At 35.4% G+C, this 21,250-nt stretch overlaps 1 protein-coding gene across 5 annotated transcripts in view; it reads left to right on the top strand.

Moving 5' to 3' along the window:
- Positions 1 to 21,250, top strand: part of LOC117930889 (probable disease resistance protein At4g27220) — a 55,204-nt gene that overhangs the window by 11,931 nt on the left and 22,023 nt on the right. For 2 of the 5 annotated variants that reach the window (XM_034851663.1, XM_034851660.1), the window contains 2 exons: positions 692 to 883; positions 974 to 1,286. The exons of 2 other annotated variants lie outside the window; for them this stretch is intronic. In XM_034851663.1, coding sequence (XP_034707554.1) covers positions 692 to 829 — 138 coding nt within the window. In that variant the 3' untranslated portion in view covers positions 830 to 883; positions 974 to 1,286. Of the gene's footprint in view, positions 1 to 691; positions 884 to 973; positions 1,287 to 21,250 lie in introns of those variants that run through there. One more of the 5 variants, XM_034851661.1, reaches the window with a different exon arrangement.

Below are 21,250 nucleotides of genomic sequence, written 5' to 3'. Positions count from 1 at the left end.
TTAATCGACATTGTAGTGGTTGCAAAAGAAGTGAGAATAGATATGAGATCTTATCTTTGATCCAACATAGTTATAATCAAGTTAGAGGAAGAAATTTGGTAGAAAAGTTCATTTAATGACCAAGTTAGTATAGATCAAAAGTTGTCCTTAATCATTCGAGTTTGTATTGTTCTAGAGTTGGGTGTATGTTGTCAATCCTTACTTGAGCACAGAAATTTACCAGTTAGGCTTGATGTTAAAGGAGTCTTATCTTATTTAACATATTTCCATATTCTCAAATATTTCAAACTAGTTAATTCGCAAAATCTTTTTAGCTTGTAATTTCCGTGGTGGAGTTTGAGGAATAGAATCCCAAGGTTCTTAGGAATGCCCCTCAGTTATTATCATATGTTTGGAGGTAAATCGGTTAAAAACTTGTGAGGCTTGATGCAGATTGAGGATAATATGGGACAATAGATTGAAGGTATTTTCCTCTTAGAGCTGCATGGAGGGTCTTATTTTATGGATAGAGGAACTTGGTGAGACTTAATTAGGTCATTTACAAGAGTTATCAACGTTGACAAATAACTACAAGGCTGCCATGTAGTAGCAGTTTGATTTGATCATTCTGTGATTCTCTTTTGATAACGAGTATGTTTAAATTTTGTTATTGTAATTTTCCCTCTTTCCTGCTCAATATGACACTCTACAGGTTGAGGATTCTCAGGAAGAAGATGCTGAGGAAGGGGATTCTGAAGAGCAGCATCCCAAGGTAGAGTCTTCTGTGGAAGAAGACACGGAGGGAGAGAATTCTGAAGGAGGAGGAAGTGGATCCCATGAGGAAGACTAAGTTCAACTTTTCATATGCAAAACGAAGAAAGGGTTTTCGTTGTGCATTCTATATGTGAGTGAGAAACTGCTACAATTTGTTTTCCCTTTATATATCTTCAAATGTCAAAAGGGCTTTTGTTCTTATTGTCTTCATCTTTTCTAGATATGTATGCAGAACTGGGCTTCATTTGAGGACATGTATTGATACCATCCCAGTCAGAGAGATGCTGCCAATGAATTTTTCCTCAGTCTCTTTGGTATGTTTTGCTTTATGATGCCATATCTGTATTTTGCTAATGCTCCCTGGCACTTAAGAGACCATTCAACCGCTTGTGGTTCAAAATATGTGTGATTAAGCTTTTTTGGACATTTGACTTTATTTGCATTATTCTTGTGTACGGGTATTAATATTATATAACCAAGCTTGTTAGGACCTTTCATATTCATTCGAATTCAAAAATAGTTTTTTGAGTAAACTTTAGTACGAAATATTCTTTCAAAAATATTACCATCATGACGATATCATGAACTCTTATATACCAATGTAAAGATTCAAAATTGTCTTTTGATGGTTAGAAAATCATTTAGTCAACTCCAAACAAGGCTTGTTTGGTTGTGATTTTTGTAAACAATTTACTCCTAGTCAACATCTGGTCAAACATATCATCTAGGTTTTCCTGATGCAAGGGCTGATGTTTTTAATGGGTTTACAACTCTGGTGCATTTTTTTTAGCTTGGGTAGATCGGCCTAATGATCTGATGACATATGGATGTACCTTTTTGCTAATGTCTGGAATAATTTAGTTCAACAATGTTAAGAAGGTTTGTTTGTCTTTTGTTTTTGTAATTATAGCAAATCAAGAAAAATATATTGAAAGTCTAAAAGTTGAAGAATGATTATTTCGTATTATGTAAAGTAAAATTGATAATTTGGCAATGTTTGGGAAAAGATGAAAACATGTTTCTAATAATAGTGTTTTCAATGATTTCCAAAATAGCAGGCTTTTAAAATTGGTTAAAAATGGTGTTTTCTTTTAGCATATTTGAATTATTTTTATTTGTTTCTAAAGACTTTTTGTAAAAGTAATTATAGCAATCATTTTAACTATATTTATCTTAGCAACCAGAGTGAACGTTTCTTGGTAATTAAATCCATAGGTTTTGGTGTATCCCTTCTTAATGGGTCTTGACTTGTAGCATTGGATTGATCCATTTGCTTTGTATTTGATTGTATGTAACAGCTTACATCCCACGTTATCTTTTTGCGAAAAGATACAATAATACAAGCATGAAAGGTTCTTATGCTTTTTCAACAACAATCTAATCAAAATTGAGACATTTTCTGGGAAAAGAATTTGATTCACTTAATTTGTTGGTCATGATTTGGTTCTCATTCTTTAAATGACAACCCTCTTCCATGCTGTCACATAAGAATGGGCCATTTTTCAAAGTTGTGAAAATATATATATATATATTCTTCTTTTTAAAAATATTATCTATAATTAAATATCATTTTCTACATATGATTAAAAATAAACAAAAAAGTGTCAATAATATGCATATGTTATGCTAGTTAATATTTTCCTCACCATTCTTCTTTTCAAAATAGTCATTTTGGGAGAAAGGGTTTTGATGCATTGATTTTTATAAATCATGCAAATAGAATTGTTTTGACAAAATAAAATGTGAATTATATGCATGGACATGGTTTTAATTTTAACAAAATTAAAATTTGAAATTGTAACATATAATATTAGTGCCATGATTTATATCATCATTTTCTAGTAATTCATATTACTAAATTTGATGAAGCATTCAATTACAAAGAGTTTGAGATTTAGCTATTTTTGAGAAGTGGTATAATGACCGAACCCTAAGGTGAGGTAACATGATAATATCACATGTAAAGTCTCAATGTTTAAGATCAGAATGATCCAAAAAACTGAAATAATTAATAATGTAGTAATTTAAGCCAACCACATGACCCAGCAACCTTAGCACTACGCCACGCTTTTTTATTTTCATAATTTCAAGAAATAATTAATGTAATCGACTTATGTCACATTAGATTTCTCTTTGCTTTTGATGTAGTTTATATCAAATATCAAAAGTTGCAGTATCGCATGAAAGTATTATAATTTTAATAGGTGATAGATCATGGGAAAAGCCACAAAAGTAAATGGGAAAAAACCAAATTGCTGCTTGTTATTGTAAAACGGAGACAACCCCATCTTTAGGGCTATGCTTGTTATTGTAGCATTCATGCCATCTTCCATTCTCATATATTCCATGATAATAATCCCTGCAAGAAATTAATCAACTGACTGCATTATATGCACAATTGGGATAAAGAGTTTTGATGCATTATTTGAATAACGACTTTACAGAAAAAAGTTATTTAGCGCTTATAATATGCTTGTTCTCATCTGTTAAGCAACTAAATTTGAAGAAGGCAGTAGAAGCATTGGTGTGATTAGCATTTGTACCTTTTTTCCCCATCTGTTACACTATTAAAATTTAACAAAAAATAAAGTGTGATTAACATTTTCCATCTTCCATCGGCCCAAGTAATATATAGTCACTTTCGGCCGAAGTGGAATTGACATTTTCCTTCTTTTATGGCCAAATTATAGTCAACACATTGGTTTTCTTTTTTTCTTTTTAAACAAGACCTATTGGACCTATTGATGTACATGAACCTAATTAGTTAATATTTAAAATTTTAATATAAATTTATGTTGATACAATGTTGTTTTCCTTTGTACATGTAATGTAAGATTTGTCAAAAGTAAATGTAAACGATCTGATATAACTTCGATACATAACTGGAAAACTTTATCATACTGATTTTTATTTTAACTATTAAAACTAATTTAGAGTGTATTTAATAGTATTTTTAGAAAGTGCTTTTAACCTTCTAACACTTAAATTTTTTTATATTTTAAGTATTAGATAAATCACAAACATTTTCTAAAATTACTATCAAATGCATTCTTAGAATTTATTTGAAAGAGTCAAAAGTACTTTTTTACAAAATAATGTATTTAATATTTAAAAAAATGTAAAAAATCACTTGAAATAAGTTTTGAATAATAGCTTGGTAGTTGATTTTTCAAAAAATTATTATCATTTTCCTACATAATGCTTTATCAAAAGCACTACAAAAGTTTTTTTGTTTATTTATATATGACAGCTAACTTATGTTTCTTATTATAATAATAAGTTATTTTTACATATTTCTTCAAACTCATTTTATTAATTTATTTTTCTCCTTTATAAAAGATTAAATAATTTAAAAACATGTAAGTCTTTAATTAATTCTAGTTATATTAGACTTTCTTTTATTTTTCTTAATAAATTAAATATAAGAAAACATTTTATTTAACTGTTTTGATTCTTTCGTTATTATAACTTTCTTGAAACATAAATGATCCTTATTAAAATAGTTTATAATTAATAAAAGCACTCTATATACACACTAAAATCACTCTGGTCATATTTTAAAAGAAGTAACTCATAGATTTATACTTCACATTTTTATACAAAAATTCCCTTAATAGTGTTGTCATTCATAGGGCTGGTATCTGGATGGGTATAGTCCCCAACAGGGCAAGTTTGGAAAACAGGTCATAATAAGTCAACATCCAAACTCATCCAAGTTTTTAAGAATAATCTCAAACCCTTCCCTAAGTCATTTGTCTTCATCCCAAACCCACCCGTTTAGAGATTGGATCTTACAAATTTTTAAAAATTATTTGTTTAGAAGTAGATGTTTTTTAAAAGGAGAAAAGGAAAAAAACTAAGGTTTAATTACAATGGTTTAGTTTTAGTATTTAATTTTTTATGTTCAATAAAACAATTTAAGAAATAAATAATAAATAATAAAAAATAAAAAAATAAATTATTTGAAATATGAAAATAAGTTATTTTCAATAAAAATTAATAAAACAAACAACACCTTAAAGGAATTGGTACATGTATTGTACCTTATTGTTCTCTTATGTATTGTTAACTTATGCACTAACATGAAGTTTATGCTCATTCTTTTCCTTTTGGTAACTTTGCCACCCATACCATCGTGCCTTTTAATTTTATAATTTTTTAGAAAAAAAAAAAAATTCTATTCCTTTTCCCTGATGAAAGAAAGGTACATACTTTATTAGCCAAAGCATCTTTGGGGAGCCACAAAGCTTAAAGGCAAACAACCAAATGGTATATTGTCATTATATAATTGAGATTGAAGCCACCCGATACTTGGATAATGTTCGTGCCATCTTCCACAATTATACAGGTTAACAATATTGTGAGCCGGCCCCTTTTCTTTACATGTGGCTCGATAATAATAATCCATGCAAGAAATCAATTAGAGGAATATTTGTTGGTCAATAATGCAAGCATGACAGGTTAATTCTTATCCTTTTTCAACAATAGTTTAATAAAAACATTGACATTTTTTTGAAAAGAATTTGATTCATTTATTTAAAATTTGGTTAAAAGAGATGAAATAATTCTTATATTTGTAAATATAACTTTTCTCATATTTTTACAAAATATATATATATATATATATATATATATATATATATATATATATATATATATATATATATATATATATAGTGAGGAAATTTTTATAAAAAATATGATAAAAAAAAATTGAAGACTTACATTTTTAAAATTGGGTTTCTAATGACTATTTTAATCAAATAATCCTTTAATCTATGGGTCATGGATTGGTTCTCATTCTTGACAACCCTCTTCCATGCTAGGTGCATGCTCATGCCAAGGTACAACTTTAGATTTTGTATGCTATGTCACATAAGAATTGGTCATTTTTAAAAAACAATTGTCAAAATATCTTTAATGGATGTCAATTATAAAATATGTATTTTTACTTTCTTATTTTTAAAGATATTATTTAGAATTAAATTTCATTTTCTACATATTATTAAAAAGAAATATAGAAGTGTCGATAATATACATGTTATATATGGTAATTAATGTTTTTCTCACAATTCCTCTCTTTTCAAAGTACTCATTTTGGGATAAAGGGTTTTGATGCACTGAATTCTAAAAGTCATGTGACTAATAGAATTGTTTTAACAAAATAAATTGTGAATATGGATGGACATGGTTTTAACAAAATAAAAAATTTGAAATTGGTAACCTAATGTTAAAACCCTAAGGTTAAGACAACATGGTGATTTCACATGCGAAATCTGAATGTTTAACATCAAAATAACCCAATAAACTAAAATAATTAATAATATAGTAATTTAAACCGATTACATGACCCAACAAAAACTCCACCTGCTATTTTAATCTTTATAATTTTAAGAAATAATTCATGAAATCCACTTATGTCACTAGTTAGATTCCTCTATGTTTTTGTTCTAGTTTATATTAAACATCAAAAGTTACATTATTGCATTAAAATATTGTAGTTTTAATAGCTGACGCATCTTGGAGAAGCCACAAAGGTTAAATAGGAAACAAAACGTTGCATGTTGCTATTATAAAATAGAGGCAACCCCATCTTTAGATAATGTACCATTTCACGCTGTCCTCCACTCTCATATAAGTTAATGATATTACAAGAACTTTTTCTATACACCTGGGTTCCATGATGATAATCCCTACAAGAAATGAATTGAACGCATCATGTGCATATTTGGGATAAAGGGTTTTACTGCATTATTTATACGTATCGTTAATAGAATTCTTTTAACAAAATAAATAGTGAATATTCATAATAGATATTTAGGTAGCATGGAAAACAGTTTGCATATTAACTATTTTTCAGAAATTGTATTTTAGTTAGGTTTAGAAAGAAATTGTGAAAAATGGTTTTAAAAAAATTATTTTATGATATTTTGTAAAATAAAAATTTATTTAGAAACCTGAAATATTTATAACATATTTTTTGTATTTTTAAAAATATTTTTTATATATATTATCCTTTATTTTAAACCATTCTCCATATTTTTATAATTATTTTTTAAAATAATTATCAATGAAGACGTTAAAAGATGTTTGAAAACATCATATTTTTTAAATTAATATATAATAAATAAATAAATACTAATATTTAAATTAAAGATAACATTAATTTTCCTGATAACATGCAAGTGGTGAATGACAAATAATGGAATTAGAATCACTTATTGTGATTTTTATTTTTTATTTTCAAATTCTAGGTGTTCGTATGAGAATGTTTTAAAAATCTATTTTACAAAAATAGTTATTGAAAATAATTTATAAAAATAGTCATATGATGTTTTTTTTTAGAAAAAAACTTTGTATGTGTTCGAATATTTTTTTAAAAATAAAGTGGACTAATTTCATTTATTAAAATTTCTGTAGGTGTGGACTTGCAGAAATTTCATTGATTAATATTTTCTTTTCTTCATTTTCTTTTGTGTGTATGTGTTTTTTTTTTCTTTTCTACCGTAGAATAGTCGATGGAATGACTTTTGCAAATTGAGAAGAGAAAATATTGAATTGAAATGATTATTTTATGCCCTCTCACGCGTTTTATATGAAAGGAAAGTATACAAAAATAATTTGAAGCTAATGGTAGCAAAATAATTATTACCCAAGATTTTATACAATTTTTTTTATAAATGAGAATAATTGTCATTTCATGAATTATGAGATTTTTGGACTCCTTTCTCTTTTGATATCTTTTGATTCCTTGCGGTGATCTTGATCTCCGATTGTTTTGCTAAATAAAATAATAATTTTATCAATATTTTTATCTTTAACAATCTTACATATCATTAGCGAATGCATATGACAAAATTTAACATGATTTTCTAACATAACTTTGATCCGATATATTTTTCATAGATTTGGATTGAGTATAATCATAATTTAAGTTATATTGTTTATTGACTTATATATACCATTTAAAAAATAAATGATTTTATCAATTTATATAACAAGAATTTGAAAAAAATAACCTATTTAATAATCGTGATAATTGTCGTGATTATAATCATAACTTATTTAATTGATAATTGGTTCATTTAAGATTAGATTTTTGAATAAATCAATCAATTAAGCTATAAATATGTTAGGTTAAAAGTTCAATCATATTAACTTAAATTGGACCGAAGACTTAGATTATCAAATGAGTTACATGACGTCTTAAAAATGTGTTTAATGTTTACCAATTGAGTCATGTTTGGTTGATTCTTTCAACCCAATTATATGTATTAATTGCTATTTGACACTTCCTCCTTACACCACCTTTTCATTTTTAATTAATATTAATTAATTCTCCTTTGGCTTCCAGTTTTTAGTTAAGCCCCCTACCCTTTTTTCTTTTTCTTTTTTCTGTTTATGCTTTCATTTGTAGATTCTAAAATTTTGAAATATTAATTTGATGAACTCAAACACATTTCTTATAATTCTTAATAGACTATGGGATGAAGCCATGGCCTTACTATGGTACTATCATAAGTATTAATCATAAATTGATTTACTAAAATGGATACATTAGAAAAAGAAGAAATTGTAACATGCCACATAATATATATATATATTACACAAAAAATCAAGATATGTTGCGTTAAAGACTTCTTTCACTTTTAAAAAAGTCATTCTTAATTATTTTTTAAAAAAGTCAGATCTTAATTATTGAATATATATGAAGCAAGACTTTTCCCAGGGACTTTGTCTACTTGGATAGCCATCCTACCCACCAAACATGTGCTTAGAATACGGGTGCACCTAGGATGACTCAATATTATTAAATGTTCTTAAAAATTGTGTACACGTAACATATCTACATGATGTAATATACTGGAAGACATAATACTATACATCAGAAAAATAGAATCTGTCATGTGTATAATTTCATCTTATTATTTTATATACAAAGGTATTATATATCTGTATTCTTGGCCAAATACATCAATTTTATTATATATTTTCAATCGCTTGGATCAAAATTTCAATAAATATTGATTTGATATTCTAAATTTTTCTTTATAATAATATCTTAAAAGTGAATCTCAATAATGGATTACACCTGGAGAGGATGAATAGGTGTTATTGAACTATAAAATAAATTTCCGAACAAAGATTACCTAACCTTAGAATTTCTTAATGTTAATAAACTTCTCTTTCAATAACTTTTCAATAAAGTATGAAATTTACAAGCAAGTATGTAAGGACCAACACTCTCTCAATAATTTATAAAAGCAATTCACATGCAAATGCTTCAATGCTCCTTAAAATTAATTCATAAGAACAATTCTCACATTAACTCATTTTCAATTACTATAAGGTATCATTAACCAAAATGAACAAAAAAAATTATTCAAGATATCCAATGGATAATCACACCTATTTCAATTCATTTTTCTTTCACTCAACATATATGCCCAAGTAACCAATAATATAAAAAATAAAAAATAAATCAAAGAGTATAGAATGAGAGAAATAGATAATTGACACCAGATTTAAACGTAGAAAACTTCCAAATATTTAAAAAACTACGGACCTATAACCAATCAAAAACATCTATTATGAAAAATAAAAACTAAATATAAGGTTTTATCTTGTTCAAGCAACTAATCATTCCTCAACCATTTGACTAATACCTTTCTGCAGACCCTCTCAGGTGGTATGGATCATTTCCATTATTTTATTATATATTTTGCTTGCCACCCGAGATTGAGTTACATGAGGCGGTTTGAGAAGGACTGAAAAGGAAAACAAAAAAAAGAAGAAGAAAGTTGATGATGAAGAAGCCGTTCTGGGGGCAGCCAAAGAGTGAAGAGCAGGGCATGGGCGAGCTGCTCTAGCGGCCAGATGGGATGGCTTGAAAGAAAAAAAAAAAAAAAAGGTTGGATTTTGGAGGTAGGAAAGGAAAACAGGGCATGGGTGAGTTGCTTGGGACAGAGGAGGAGCAGGGTATGGGGTGGACAGAGATAGCTTGGGGAAAAAGGAGTTTTTTAGGGGGAGGTGTTCAGCTAGTTACGGACTACGGAGAGAAGGAGGAGAGAGGAAGGATTCAACAGTCTGCATTCTCTTAGAGGGAAGTTCTGGGTAACACTCCTGCTCCTTTATGGGTTTCTTTTATCTGCTACTTCTGTAATTTGTTGTATGTTTGGGTATGGCTATCGGAGGCCCACATGTTTGCTGTTGATTTTGGGTATGAATATCACTGGATCTTACATTCATTTCGGCTGTTTTCTTGGACTGTTATTTGTTTCATCTCCCATTTCTCTGATTCCCTTTACGCATGATCTGATTTTGCCTCTAATCCATTGTGTTGCATGGTGAGCTTTGTGGTATTCTCTGTTTCTCTCTTCGAACCATTTTGGATTCACTCACCTGTGTTTTAACCCGTTAATTTTAATATGAAATGTGGCTTAGTTTTAATACTAGGTTATCGCTTTGTGTTTCTTTCATTTGTGCTCGGTTCTATGCATTTCATTCCTCATCTACTGCATTTTTGCCTCATTGTGCTGGTCATTCTCTGACACCATGGAGAAATGGAAAGTGGGTCGGTGAGATGTTTTCGGCTTGGTAACTAGAATTTTTGGACGTTTCAAGCCATCCAGTGGTCTCAGAGTGCCTCTCATGAGGTGGGGAGCTCTATACACAATGAAAGACTCAGAAACTTTGGGAGATTTTGGCATCAGTCAGGACGAGGACTCAGAGGCCTTGTCAACTCCCGATTTCAACGGACTGAATGTTCCCCGTAGTGTCCAAACCAGAAACAGTTATGGAAAGCAAGCCTATTCTTGAGTTAATTATGGTGATGATGGAGGCAGCAAGAGAAGAAATCCTGGAAATGGCAATGAGTGGCATGGCGTTGGGGTAGAAAATACTGTATATCGTTACTTGCGCTCTGTGGGAGAGATCGGAAGCATCATTGGTAAAGTTCTGATGAATTTCTGCAGATGATTAAGGGCACATCAGCTGTAAGGAAGACCCTCCATTAAGTGGCATCTCGCCCTCAAGAGAAGTCATCGCAATCCCATTGCATGCTACTGCCGTTTTCCTCCAACACGAGTCAATCTGGTGGCGCGCTCATGACTCTAAATATCGATCCCCCAGTTATGGGTGTTGCTCTGTTGGTGAGATCCTATGGGGTGATGTCTCTGGAATATTGTTTCCTCATCCTAGAATGCTAATGATGACCAGTGGTATTGAAAAACAATTTTGATGGTTCCTAAGATGGCGTTTTTGTAGCTTCTCAAGTTTCAAGTAGTCTTAATCAGACCAGAATGGTGGTACCAGTTCTCACTAAAGCGTCAATTCTCCCCGAAAGTCAGCCTTGAAGCTCTTACTTTATGGAAGGACCAAACAGTGGGGCCCAAAGATGCAAAGGATCCCGAATGGGACGTCATGAGACTCTAACTTTGAACCTACTGGAAGCACTCCTCTCAGTTTCGCTGCCAAGTCTGCAGCACTAGACGATGCCATTGACGACCTTTGCATGGCCATCGTTCCTCCATTTGGGATAAGATTCCAAGTTGCCCCAGCCTAAGCCCCATATTAATTCATTCCTGCCACTGATCACAATTCGTCATTGGAATATCAGTCACTCTTGATGAAGTGAATGAGGAGAATACAGTGATGGGAAGCACGGGAATTTGGGTCCAATCCGCTAGGCACTATGGGCAGAGGGCAGTCTTGAAGTGGGCCTAGTATGCGGGTACTCATGCAATTGCAGGAAGGGCAAATTAGAACATGACCTACCATATGGGGTAACTCGGCTCTAGTCCTTTTGAGTTGGCAAATGGTACCCCATCCATTCTCTCTCTCTAACATGGCCTTGCATGGCCACCTTTGGTAGGCCATTCTAAGAACCCACGTTCTCACCCCATATGTCTTCATGCCCCCCATACATGCTCCATTTTTCCCATATCTCTTAAACCCACATTTCTCTCATTTCACCTTTCCCATACCCATCTCATACCTACATCCCCATTTATTATTTCACCACTTTGCCTATTCAAACCCCATTCTCCTAATCCCATGTGCACCATCACCCTCAATGGTCCTTACACCACCATGCACCTATGCTATACCCACCACCGAACCCCCCCTTTCTCTTACTAACTCATTCCCTAACCTTCCATACCCGTATGTACCCACTCTCAACTACTCATCAAACCCATTTCACTCACCTACACTAACCATTTCACCGCCCATACCCATCATCCTCTTCACATACCCCTCACCACCTTTTCTCTCTCTACACCACATCATATACTCCTCACCACCTTTTCTCTCTCTAAATTCTCATCCATGCATGCCCATTCTCCCTCACACCATATCCACCACCTTTCCCATTCATTGCCCATCACCATAATACCCATGCATATCACCACCCTTCCATACCCAATTCCTCACCACCTTTTCTCTCTCTAAGTCCTCATTCACGCACCCAACTCACCCACTTCATCTCACTACTCTTCCACACTCCATTTCCATCCCATTGACCCCTATGCTTCATTAAACCCATTTTTCATTCCTTCCACCCTTCATACCCACCTTCATACTCGTTTCTCTCTCTACACCACGGACCCACTTTTCCATACCCGTAATACCCATTTTTTTCTCTCACTATCTCACCACCTTCCCATCCTACTTTCATGCTTCATCAAACCCACCACCCTTTCTATTTCTATCTTCCAATATCCATTAAACCCATACCCTACACGTTTGCATGGCCCATGCATGGTCACACAAACTCTTGCAAACGTTTCCACTAGTCCATTTCTCATCACCACTTTCCATCACCCGTCCCATGCATCCCCCATTCGTTCATTCCCATCATTCCACGCATGCATGGAACCATGCACGCACACATTCTCCATACTCAACTCACCCATTCATACCCATCATCATCCCATCCTTCCACCCTTCATGCACATCGCCATTGGACCCGTTTTCTCATCACCCTCCATCACCAAATCTGCCACCTCAATCCTCATGCCTCCATGCATACCCATATCACCCATCCTTCTTGCCGCCGTACGTGTCTCCATGTTCAAAACATCACCAAACTTGCATCCTCCATGACACTTTCCATACCCATCTCCATACCCGCTACCCATTCCCCATTCGCATGCATGGGAATCATGCATCCATGCAAATACCCATTCACCCACCACCACCGAACCTCTCTTTCTCTCACTAACTCATTCACCACCTCACCCTTCAATACCCCTCATCACCACTATTGCACCCATATTTCATGCCAACCTTCTCCATCTCAAGGCAAACCCACCAAACACGCCCCTTTCATCATCCTTCGTTACCCACTTCATCTATATAAACTCACACCTTCCATACCCACCGAATCCATGCCTCTCATGCTCGTCAGTTACTCCTCTTATATTACATCGCCCCAAATTTCTGAAACCATGTGGACTGTCATTCGTCAGAAAATAGAGGAGAAGGGAGGGGCCATCTGTGAGCCAGAAATCAGGGGGTTTGAACCACACCGTGAAGCCAGAGACTGTGTTTAGGTTCTTCAGAAAAGCCTTTTTGTTCACTCCAAGGACATGGTGATGACATGTTTGACCTTTCATGGTCCAAGCCTCAGATGATTCAAACCTCAAGGGACGCACTGATATTTTTAGAGGCCTTAAGAAGGCAACTGCTCTCACTTTCAATGGGCGAAATAGTTCGGTCGTGGCACTTGTCCAGTTAGTCCTGCTTGAAAATATTCTCACATAATGATTCAGTAACTTGCATCCAGTTTCGTCATGTCGATGATGATCACTTCATTAGCGGATCTCTTGACGCTAAGGCTCGCGTTAGAAGCATACCTGATTGTCAAGTTGGTGATTGGAATAATTTGCATGAGATGGTCACTGCCGCCTGATATGCTCCAGATGGTCAAGGCCCACCGCTTGGTGGTTGTTGGATTTACGAGGGTAGTGGATGTCAAAAGGTAGTCTTTTTTCTTATATTTCCTTGTGTGTTGAATACAATACTATATAGATTCAGAGCAAAGGAACCTATTCTAGCCTATACATATCTTGCGGCAAAAAATAAGGCCATCCCTTGAAGTATGGGATTCACATAAACAGATTTCTATACTTATCTCATTAGACAGCTCACGCCAACACTCCCCTTGAAGTTGGTGCATAGATATCTTTTATGCCCAACTTGTCAAGTGAGTTGTAGAAATTCCTTGCGGACACTGCTTTTGTGAGTACATCAGCCAACTGGTCTTCTGATTTGACAAATGGAAGCCGAATAATCTTTTCTTCAAGGTTTTGTTTGATGAAGTTCCGATCCACCTCAACGTGCTTAGCGCGATCATGTTGAACCGGATTGTGGGAGATAGCAATGGCTGCTGTGTTATCACAGAACAAGTTCATTTCGGAACTAGGAGCAACACCGATCTTAGCTAGCAGCTTTTTCAGCCAAAGGTGCTCACATATTCCCTTGACCATTCCCCGAAATTCAGCTTCAGCACTAGACAGGGCAACTACTTTCTGTTTCTTGCTCCTCCATGTAACTAGGTTGCCTCCCACAAATGTAAAGTACCCAGCAGTGGATTTCCTGTCTGTGATGTTCCCTGCCCAGTCCGCATCTGTGTAGCCAGCAACCTTCAAATGACCATTCTTTGAGAACATAAGCCCTTTCCCTGGAGAGGACTTCAAATAACGAAGGATTTGCATTACAACATCCATATGGTCTTCACTCGGCCGGTGCATGAATTGACTCACTACACTCACAGCATAAGCAATGTCTGGCCGAGTATGAGATAAATAGATGAGTTTACCCACTAACCGTTGATACCTCTGTTTGTCCGCTGGTATCTGGTCTACATATTCTCTAAGTTTATGATTTTGGACAATTGGAATATCAACAGGCTTACACTCTAGTAATCCCACCTTTGCCAGCAAGTCTAGTATATATTTCCTTTAGGAAAGAAATATGCCTTGTCTTGACCTTGCCACTTCAATGCCCAAAAAATATTTAAGCCCCCCCAAGTTCTTCATCTCAAACTCAGTTGACAATTGATCTTGAAGCTTGGATATTTCTTCTACATCATCCCCTGTAATTATCATGTCGTCTACATGGACTATGAGGGCTGTTATTTTTCCCAATCGATGTTTTAGGAAGAGAGTGTGGTCAGAGTTGCTTTGTTGAAATCCATATTTCCTCATTGCCGAACTCAACCTGCCAAACCATGCTCGAGGTGATTGCTTTAGTCCATACAATGCTCGTTGTAACCTACATGCGATCTTTGCCTCTGATGTAGCAGTATAGCCTGGTGGAATATCCATGTAAATCTCCTCTTCAAGATCACCATGGAGGAAGACATTTTTTACGTCAAGTTGGTGCAATGGCCAATCTAAGTTTGCTGCAATAGATAACAGAACTCTAATAGTTTTTAGTTTTGCTACAGGTGAGAAAGTTTCCTGATAATCTATACCATGTTTCTGTGTATAACCCTTTGCTACCAACCTCGCCTTGTATCGATCAATCGACCCATCTGCTTTATATTTAATAGAGAAAATCCACTTGCACCCCACTGTCTTCCTCCCTTCCGGCAACACACTCAAAACCCATGTATTATTTTTCTGTAACGCCTCCAATTCTTCTTTTATAACTTGAGCCCATTTCGGATCCGAGAAAGCTTCTTCAACACTACTCGGAATCTGACATGAGGAGAGTGTATGTGCAAAAGCTCTGAGAGGCTTTGGATACTTGGATCTTTGTGTAGACTCATAATTGGCTATTGGATACTTGGATCGTCGTTCTTCTATGTCTGGGGAGTATCGATTTGGAGGCTTGCCTCGATTGTGTCTGAAAGATAGAACATAACCCGCAGATGTATCTATAGCATTAGTTTGTAAAGGTGTGGTAGGAGAGCTTACCTCAGGAATATTCTCAGTAGGAGGGTCGTTGGGTACTAAAGAGTGAGGGAATACATCAGATTCTGCATCTTCCGATGATTCAGGTACTGGTGCAGCTTCAGTTCTCAGAGGTTCAGGTACAGGATCATGTTCAGCCATGTCGTTGTCATCATTCGGATGTGTTGGATTGTCACCAACGTCTAACACTTCAACATCAGACCAATTCTGTTCTTCACCATAGATCTCCTCCTGAAGAGGGGAATTGGATATTGGTGGAAAAAAAAATTCAGATTCAAGGAAGGTGACATCCATGGTAATGTAGGTTCTTTTAGCAATGGGATCGTAGCATCTGTATTCCTTTTTGTGTACTCCATACCTCAAGAATAAACACCGAACAGCACATGGGTCCAACTTAGTTCGTTGATTTTTATGGAGATGAACAAAAGCAACACAACCAAAAATTCGAGGAGGAATCATCAAAACAGTCGGTAAGGAGACATGATAAGAAAGCACCTTTAGTGGAGTCTGAAATTGTAAGACTTTGGTGGGCATGCGGTTCAGGAGATACACGGCTGTGGTAACAACATCACTCCAGTATCTATTCGGCACATGTGCATTGATCAATAGAGCACGGGCAGTTTCTAAGATATGCCTATTTTTCCTTTCAACAATACCATTCTGTTGTGGGGTTTGTGAACATGAGGTTTCATGGAGAATACCATGGTTGTTGAAGTATGTCTAGAATTGTTGATTAACATATTCCCCTCCATTGTCAGAACGAAGGATCTTAATTCTTGCAGAGAATTGTGTCTGAACCATGGCATGAAATGATTGAAAAATAGAAAATACTTCATCTTTGTGTTTTAGGAGGTAAATCCATGTCATTCGTGTGCAATCATCAACAAATATTACAAACCAACGATGACCAAAAGACGTAGTTACTAGTGAAGGTCCCCAAACATCGGAATGTATTAAATCAAAAGGAATCATACTTTTATGCATGCTCATGGGATAAGAAGCCCTATGACTTTTGGCTAAGATACAAGTATCACATTTAAAATCTAAATGTGTTACATTTGAAAATAACCCAGGTAATAAGTGCTTCAAATACTTAAATGATGGATGCCCAAGTCAATGATGCCATAACCAAATCTGCCTCTCCTTGTTACCAACCTTGTGGTGCATGTGATTTGTTCTTCCCGAACTGAAGGCATCCACGTAGTATAACCCCCCCCCCCCCCCCCCCCCCTCCCCCCCCCCTCTTAGTACCACGCCCAATTATCTCCTTGGTGAGAATATCCTGAAGAAGGCAAAAAGTAGAATACATCAATACCACACAATTAAGGTCTGAAGTAACTTGGCTTACAGACATCAGTCTATTTGAAAGAGAGGGTATAAGTAATGTATTAAATAATGAAAGAGAAGGAGATAAAGTCACTGTTCCAGCCCCTGTAACTGGATAGGTGACCCCATTAGCATTTGCAACACAGCTCCGTCTCGGCTGAGTTGTATTAGAGAAATCCTTTGAATCAAATGTCATATGGTCTGTAGCCCCAGAGTCGAGAATCCAGTCCTCATCATCCTTGTGAGTAGAGATATGAAATGCCTTACTCGAAGTACCTGAATGATGTGAAGATTCGGCTTGAGGAATGAGGGACAACGAAGCATCACAGGTAACCACAGCAGCTCTCCCAGTGTGGTTATCATTAGCAATGATTTCCCGTTTTTTCCGTGCTTGAAGGTTATTCCACCAATCTGGATATCCATGCAGTTTGAAGCAGGTGTCACGGGTGTGTTTGGAGTTGCCGCAATGGGTACACTTCATGCCGTCAGATGGTGGTTTAGTTTTGGATGAGGAGTTGGATTTCCTGCTGCTTAGGGAAAGAGCTCCAGGTTTTGGTGGCATCTGGTGATGGCTGCCCTTGATCCATTTGGAAGCCATATCTGCTCCTGGAGGAGTATCTGCACCCGAGATCATCACGATCTGCCTGACCTCTTCCCTATGGACAAATGCATAGGCCTGTTCCACCGTAGGAAATGGTTTGATTTGTAGAACATCACACCGAGTTTTATCCAATCTATCATCTAGTCCATCAAGGAAAGTATAAACTCGATCTTCCTGTAGAATGGAATTGTATTTCTGTATGTCAATAGCACACTCCATCGGGTTAGGACGACGAAAATCGATTTCTCGCCACAGCCCTTGAAGGTCGTTGTAGTATTTTTCAATGGATCCTCCCGCCTGCTTCATACGAGTAACCCGACGTCGGAGATCATAGACTTGAGACGTGTCTGTCCCATCAAAATAGGTTATAGCAGCAGAATCCCAAACCTGTTTTACAGTTGGGAATTGGATGAAATTGGCAATCAAGGAAGGGTCCATCGAATTGATCAACCATCCCTTGACAATGGCATTTTTGGTGCGCCATCTCCTGAATGAAGGATCGATTTCTGGAGGCTGAGGAGAATCTCCATTGATATATCCCAGCTTGTCCTTGCCAGAGATATACATCTCGACAACCTGGGACCATAAGGCATAGTTGGATCCTTCCAACTTGATACCGATTAGAGTAGTTGACGAATCAACAAGCAGAGGTTGAGGGGAGGTCTGGGCTCTAGTCAGGACCTCGGTCATTCTTGTAGTTAGATCGCTAAGGATGGAATCGGTCTGGGAAATGAGAGGTTGTGTTATGTCTCTAGATTCCGCCATGGAGTCTGTCGGTTCTGGTTTGACAAGATTTGCTGTATATTAACGGATAACCGACTGAAACACTATGAGGTAGCAGGAATCAGAGGGAAGCAGCGCTGGAAACTGACCAGGAAGATGAAGATGATACCAGGTGGGTCTTCCGGAGTTTTTTCCTGGTCATAGTGGCTGAGCAGAGGTCCTAGGGACGTGCTCTGATACCATGTCAAAAGGTAGTCTTTTTTCTTATATTTCCTTGTGTGTTGAATACAATACTATATAGATTCAGAGCAAAGGAACCTATTCTAGCCTATACATATCTTGCGGCAAAAAATAAGGTCATCCCTTGAAGTATGGGATTTACATAAATAGATTTCTATACTTATCTCATTAGATAGCTCACGCCAACAGTGGAAGGCAAAGTATTGAAGAATCACGAGCTATTAGTGATGCTTAGCCATTTCAACTCACATGCATATCATCCTTTACTTTCTTTGAGTTGGGATCATCAACACTTTGCTTTGCATTTGGTGATTTTTCTCTTGGCAGCGCTGATGATTCGAGTGCCTCGGAATTCTTGTCTCTTGTTCTCTCAATGCCAAGCTTTCCATTCTTCAACCCTTGCCCCATCACTGTGTGAGAGAGTCGTACATTGGATTTTGCCAATATATCCACTGTAGGTGCAATTCAGAAAGAAGTAAGCTTGAGAAAGAGTTCATGTTGTCGGATTTTTTTGTTTGCCTTGGGCATGAAACAGAAGACACTCACTACTGGACAGTTGGATTGAAGAGAGTTGGAGAAATATCTGGGTACAAGATGTCAGGCATTCACCAAATGAAGAATAGAACCATTGGTCTTGATGCATTTGAATGGCTTGATTTGGTGGTGACTAAGTCAGTGATTCATTGAGCATCATGCATATCTCTCCCACTTATGCATCTATGCATGTCCACTTTTGGGCCACGTGCCATCACCCAGTTCATCACCCTTGATTTTTTTAAGAATAATTTTCCGAACTCAGCTTGCAAACAATTTTCCAAATGCTAGTTTCCAAATAATCCCAACTCTTTCATCCTTCATCCTTAGATTTTTAGGATCACTCAAGAATCTTTTTTTTTTTTAATAAAATTTTGCTGCCATCTTTCTTTTGTGGCATGCAATTTTCACATCTCCCCTGAGTTTTAAAAGGTTTCGAAATAAGCATGGATTAAATTTTGTAATTCCAAGTGATGAAATTTATGGAATTAATTTCATGCAAAAATAAAATGGGCTTTGGTGGGGGCCCAACATCGAATAAATTTTCTCTAAAATGAAAATGAATTTGAATGAAGTGTCATGCGTGCTATTGATGATTATTTATCTTGTTTAGTGATATGAGTAACATATTTTATGCTTATCTCTGTGCACTAACCCATTTCTTGATAGCGCTTGATAGCTCGCTGCTAAGGTACACATCCTCTCTCACTCTGATCGCTTTTTCGCGCTTGCTTCGACTTTTAGTATGTGATCATGTCGGTATTTGTTGATTTTCTCGTCGATTGCCATGTCAACTTCATTTTATTAGTAGAGACCCGTTTTTAGGTGCTTAGAGGGGTGCTACGGTCCTTACCGTACCTTCTCAATAAGTAACTTGATCCCCGAGCCCAGACTTGGTTTTTCACAGACTACCTTTTCCAAATAAGGAGTCACACTTAGGGTTTTTCTTTCTTATTTTGTTTACCCTTTAAAAATAAAACAAAAATAAGTGGCGACTCCAAGTCATTTTCTAAGAAATAAATCATTTTCAAATAAAAAGCAAGCTCGCCATCGAGTGGAAAATACATGAGCCGAAATACGGGGTCCACACTTTCACTTTGAGCTTCTCACCTTCTTCTTCCAGAACACACTTGGAGTCTATACCAAACTTAATCTCAACCTCTTCTTGAATTCACATAAAAAGAAAATGGGTTTTTACCCAAATCCAAATAAAATGAGAAAATGAACGTTTAAGGAATCAACCTATTTTTCTTTTCAGAAAATCCATTTAAAAATTTTCTTGGAAAACTTGGATGAGATTTTCTTAGTATGCAAACAACAAAAAATGGTAAGGAATGAGAAGCTCTCTCTCACAGTTGTTGTAGTATCTCTGCTCCATAAATGGGAGAAAGTTCATTTTAAATGAAAATAAAACCCTTAATCCAAGGTATAAAAATAGATTTTAAAAATAAGTTAGTTGGATCGATCTGCCTTTGCACCTGGATCGATCCAGAAATAGGGAAACAAAATCCTTTCAACAAAAATATTTCTCCCAATTTTCTTAACTCTTTTAAAGATGAAAAATAAGATTGATTCACATTCAATCACCACACACTTGGCTACATTCCCTGGCCTCTTAGCAAAGTCTTAATCCTCAAAAGTCAAGTAGTCTAAAGAGGAATTGAAAAACCAAATTAGGGGACACTTGAGAATTTTGTTCGAAATTGCAAACCTAGCTAAACACTCACAATATATTTTTAAGTTCTTAGTATAATATCATTATTTTACATCAAAATCTCAGGATTGTCATATTTTACATTAAAGTCATGAAATTGTATCGTATATGTTCAACATCATTATAGATCTATGTCATAAATATTTTCATTTTCAAATATCAATATAGAAAACATATTATGTTTGAATATCTTTCAATTTAAATCACTTACACTTTCAAAAATCATCGAAAAAAATATAATATTCCATAAAACAACTCATTTTACACGCTAACCCAAACATTTTGGTGTTGGATAGGACAGACGAGTGAGTGCCTTTGCAGGGTTACTCACCTGCACCACAACCTGTTTGGGTTGGGCTGCGTTTCCTCATAGTTAGTAATGGTTGGAAAATTGGACCACTATCTCCTTTGATCCATGTAGTAGAATAGCGAGGCTTG

Source organism: Vitis riparia, chromosome 14 (assembly GCF_004353265.1).
Source record: "Vitis riparia cultivar Riparia Gloire de Montpellier isolate 1030 chromosome 14, EGFV_Vit.rip_1.0, whole genome shotgun sequence".
Lineage (NCBI taxonomy): Eukaryota > Viridiplantae > Streptophyta > Magnoliopsida > Vitales > Vitaceae > Vitis > Vitis riparia.
Note: the sequence above shows the minus strand (reverse complement) of the source record. Positions and strands in the feature narration are given on the sequence as shown.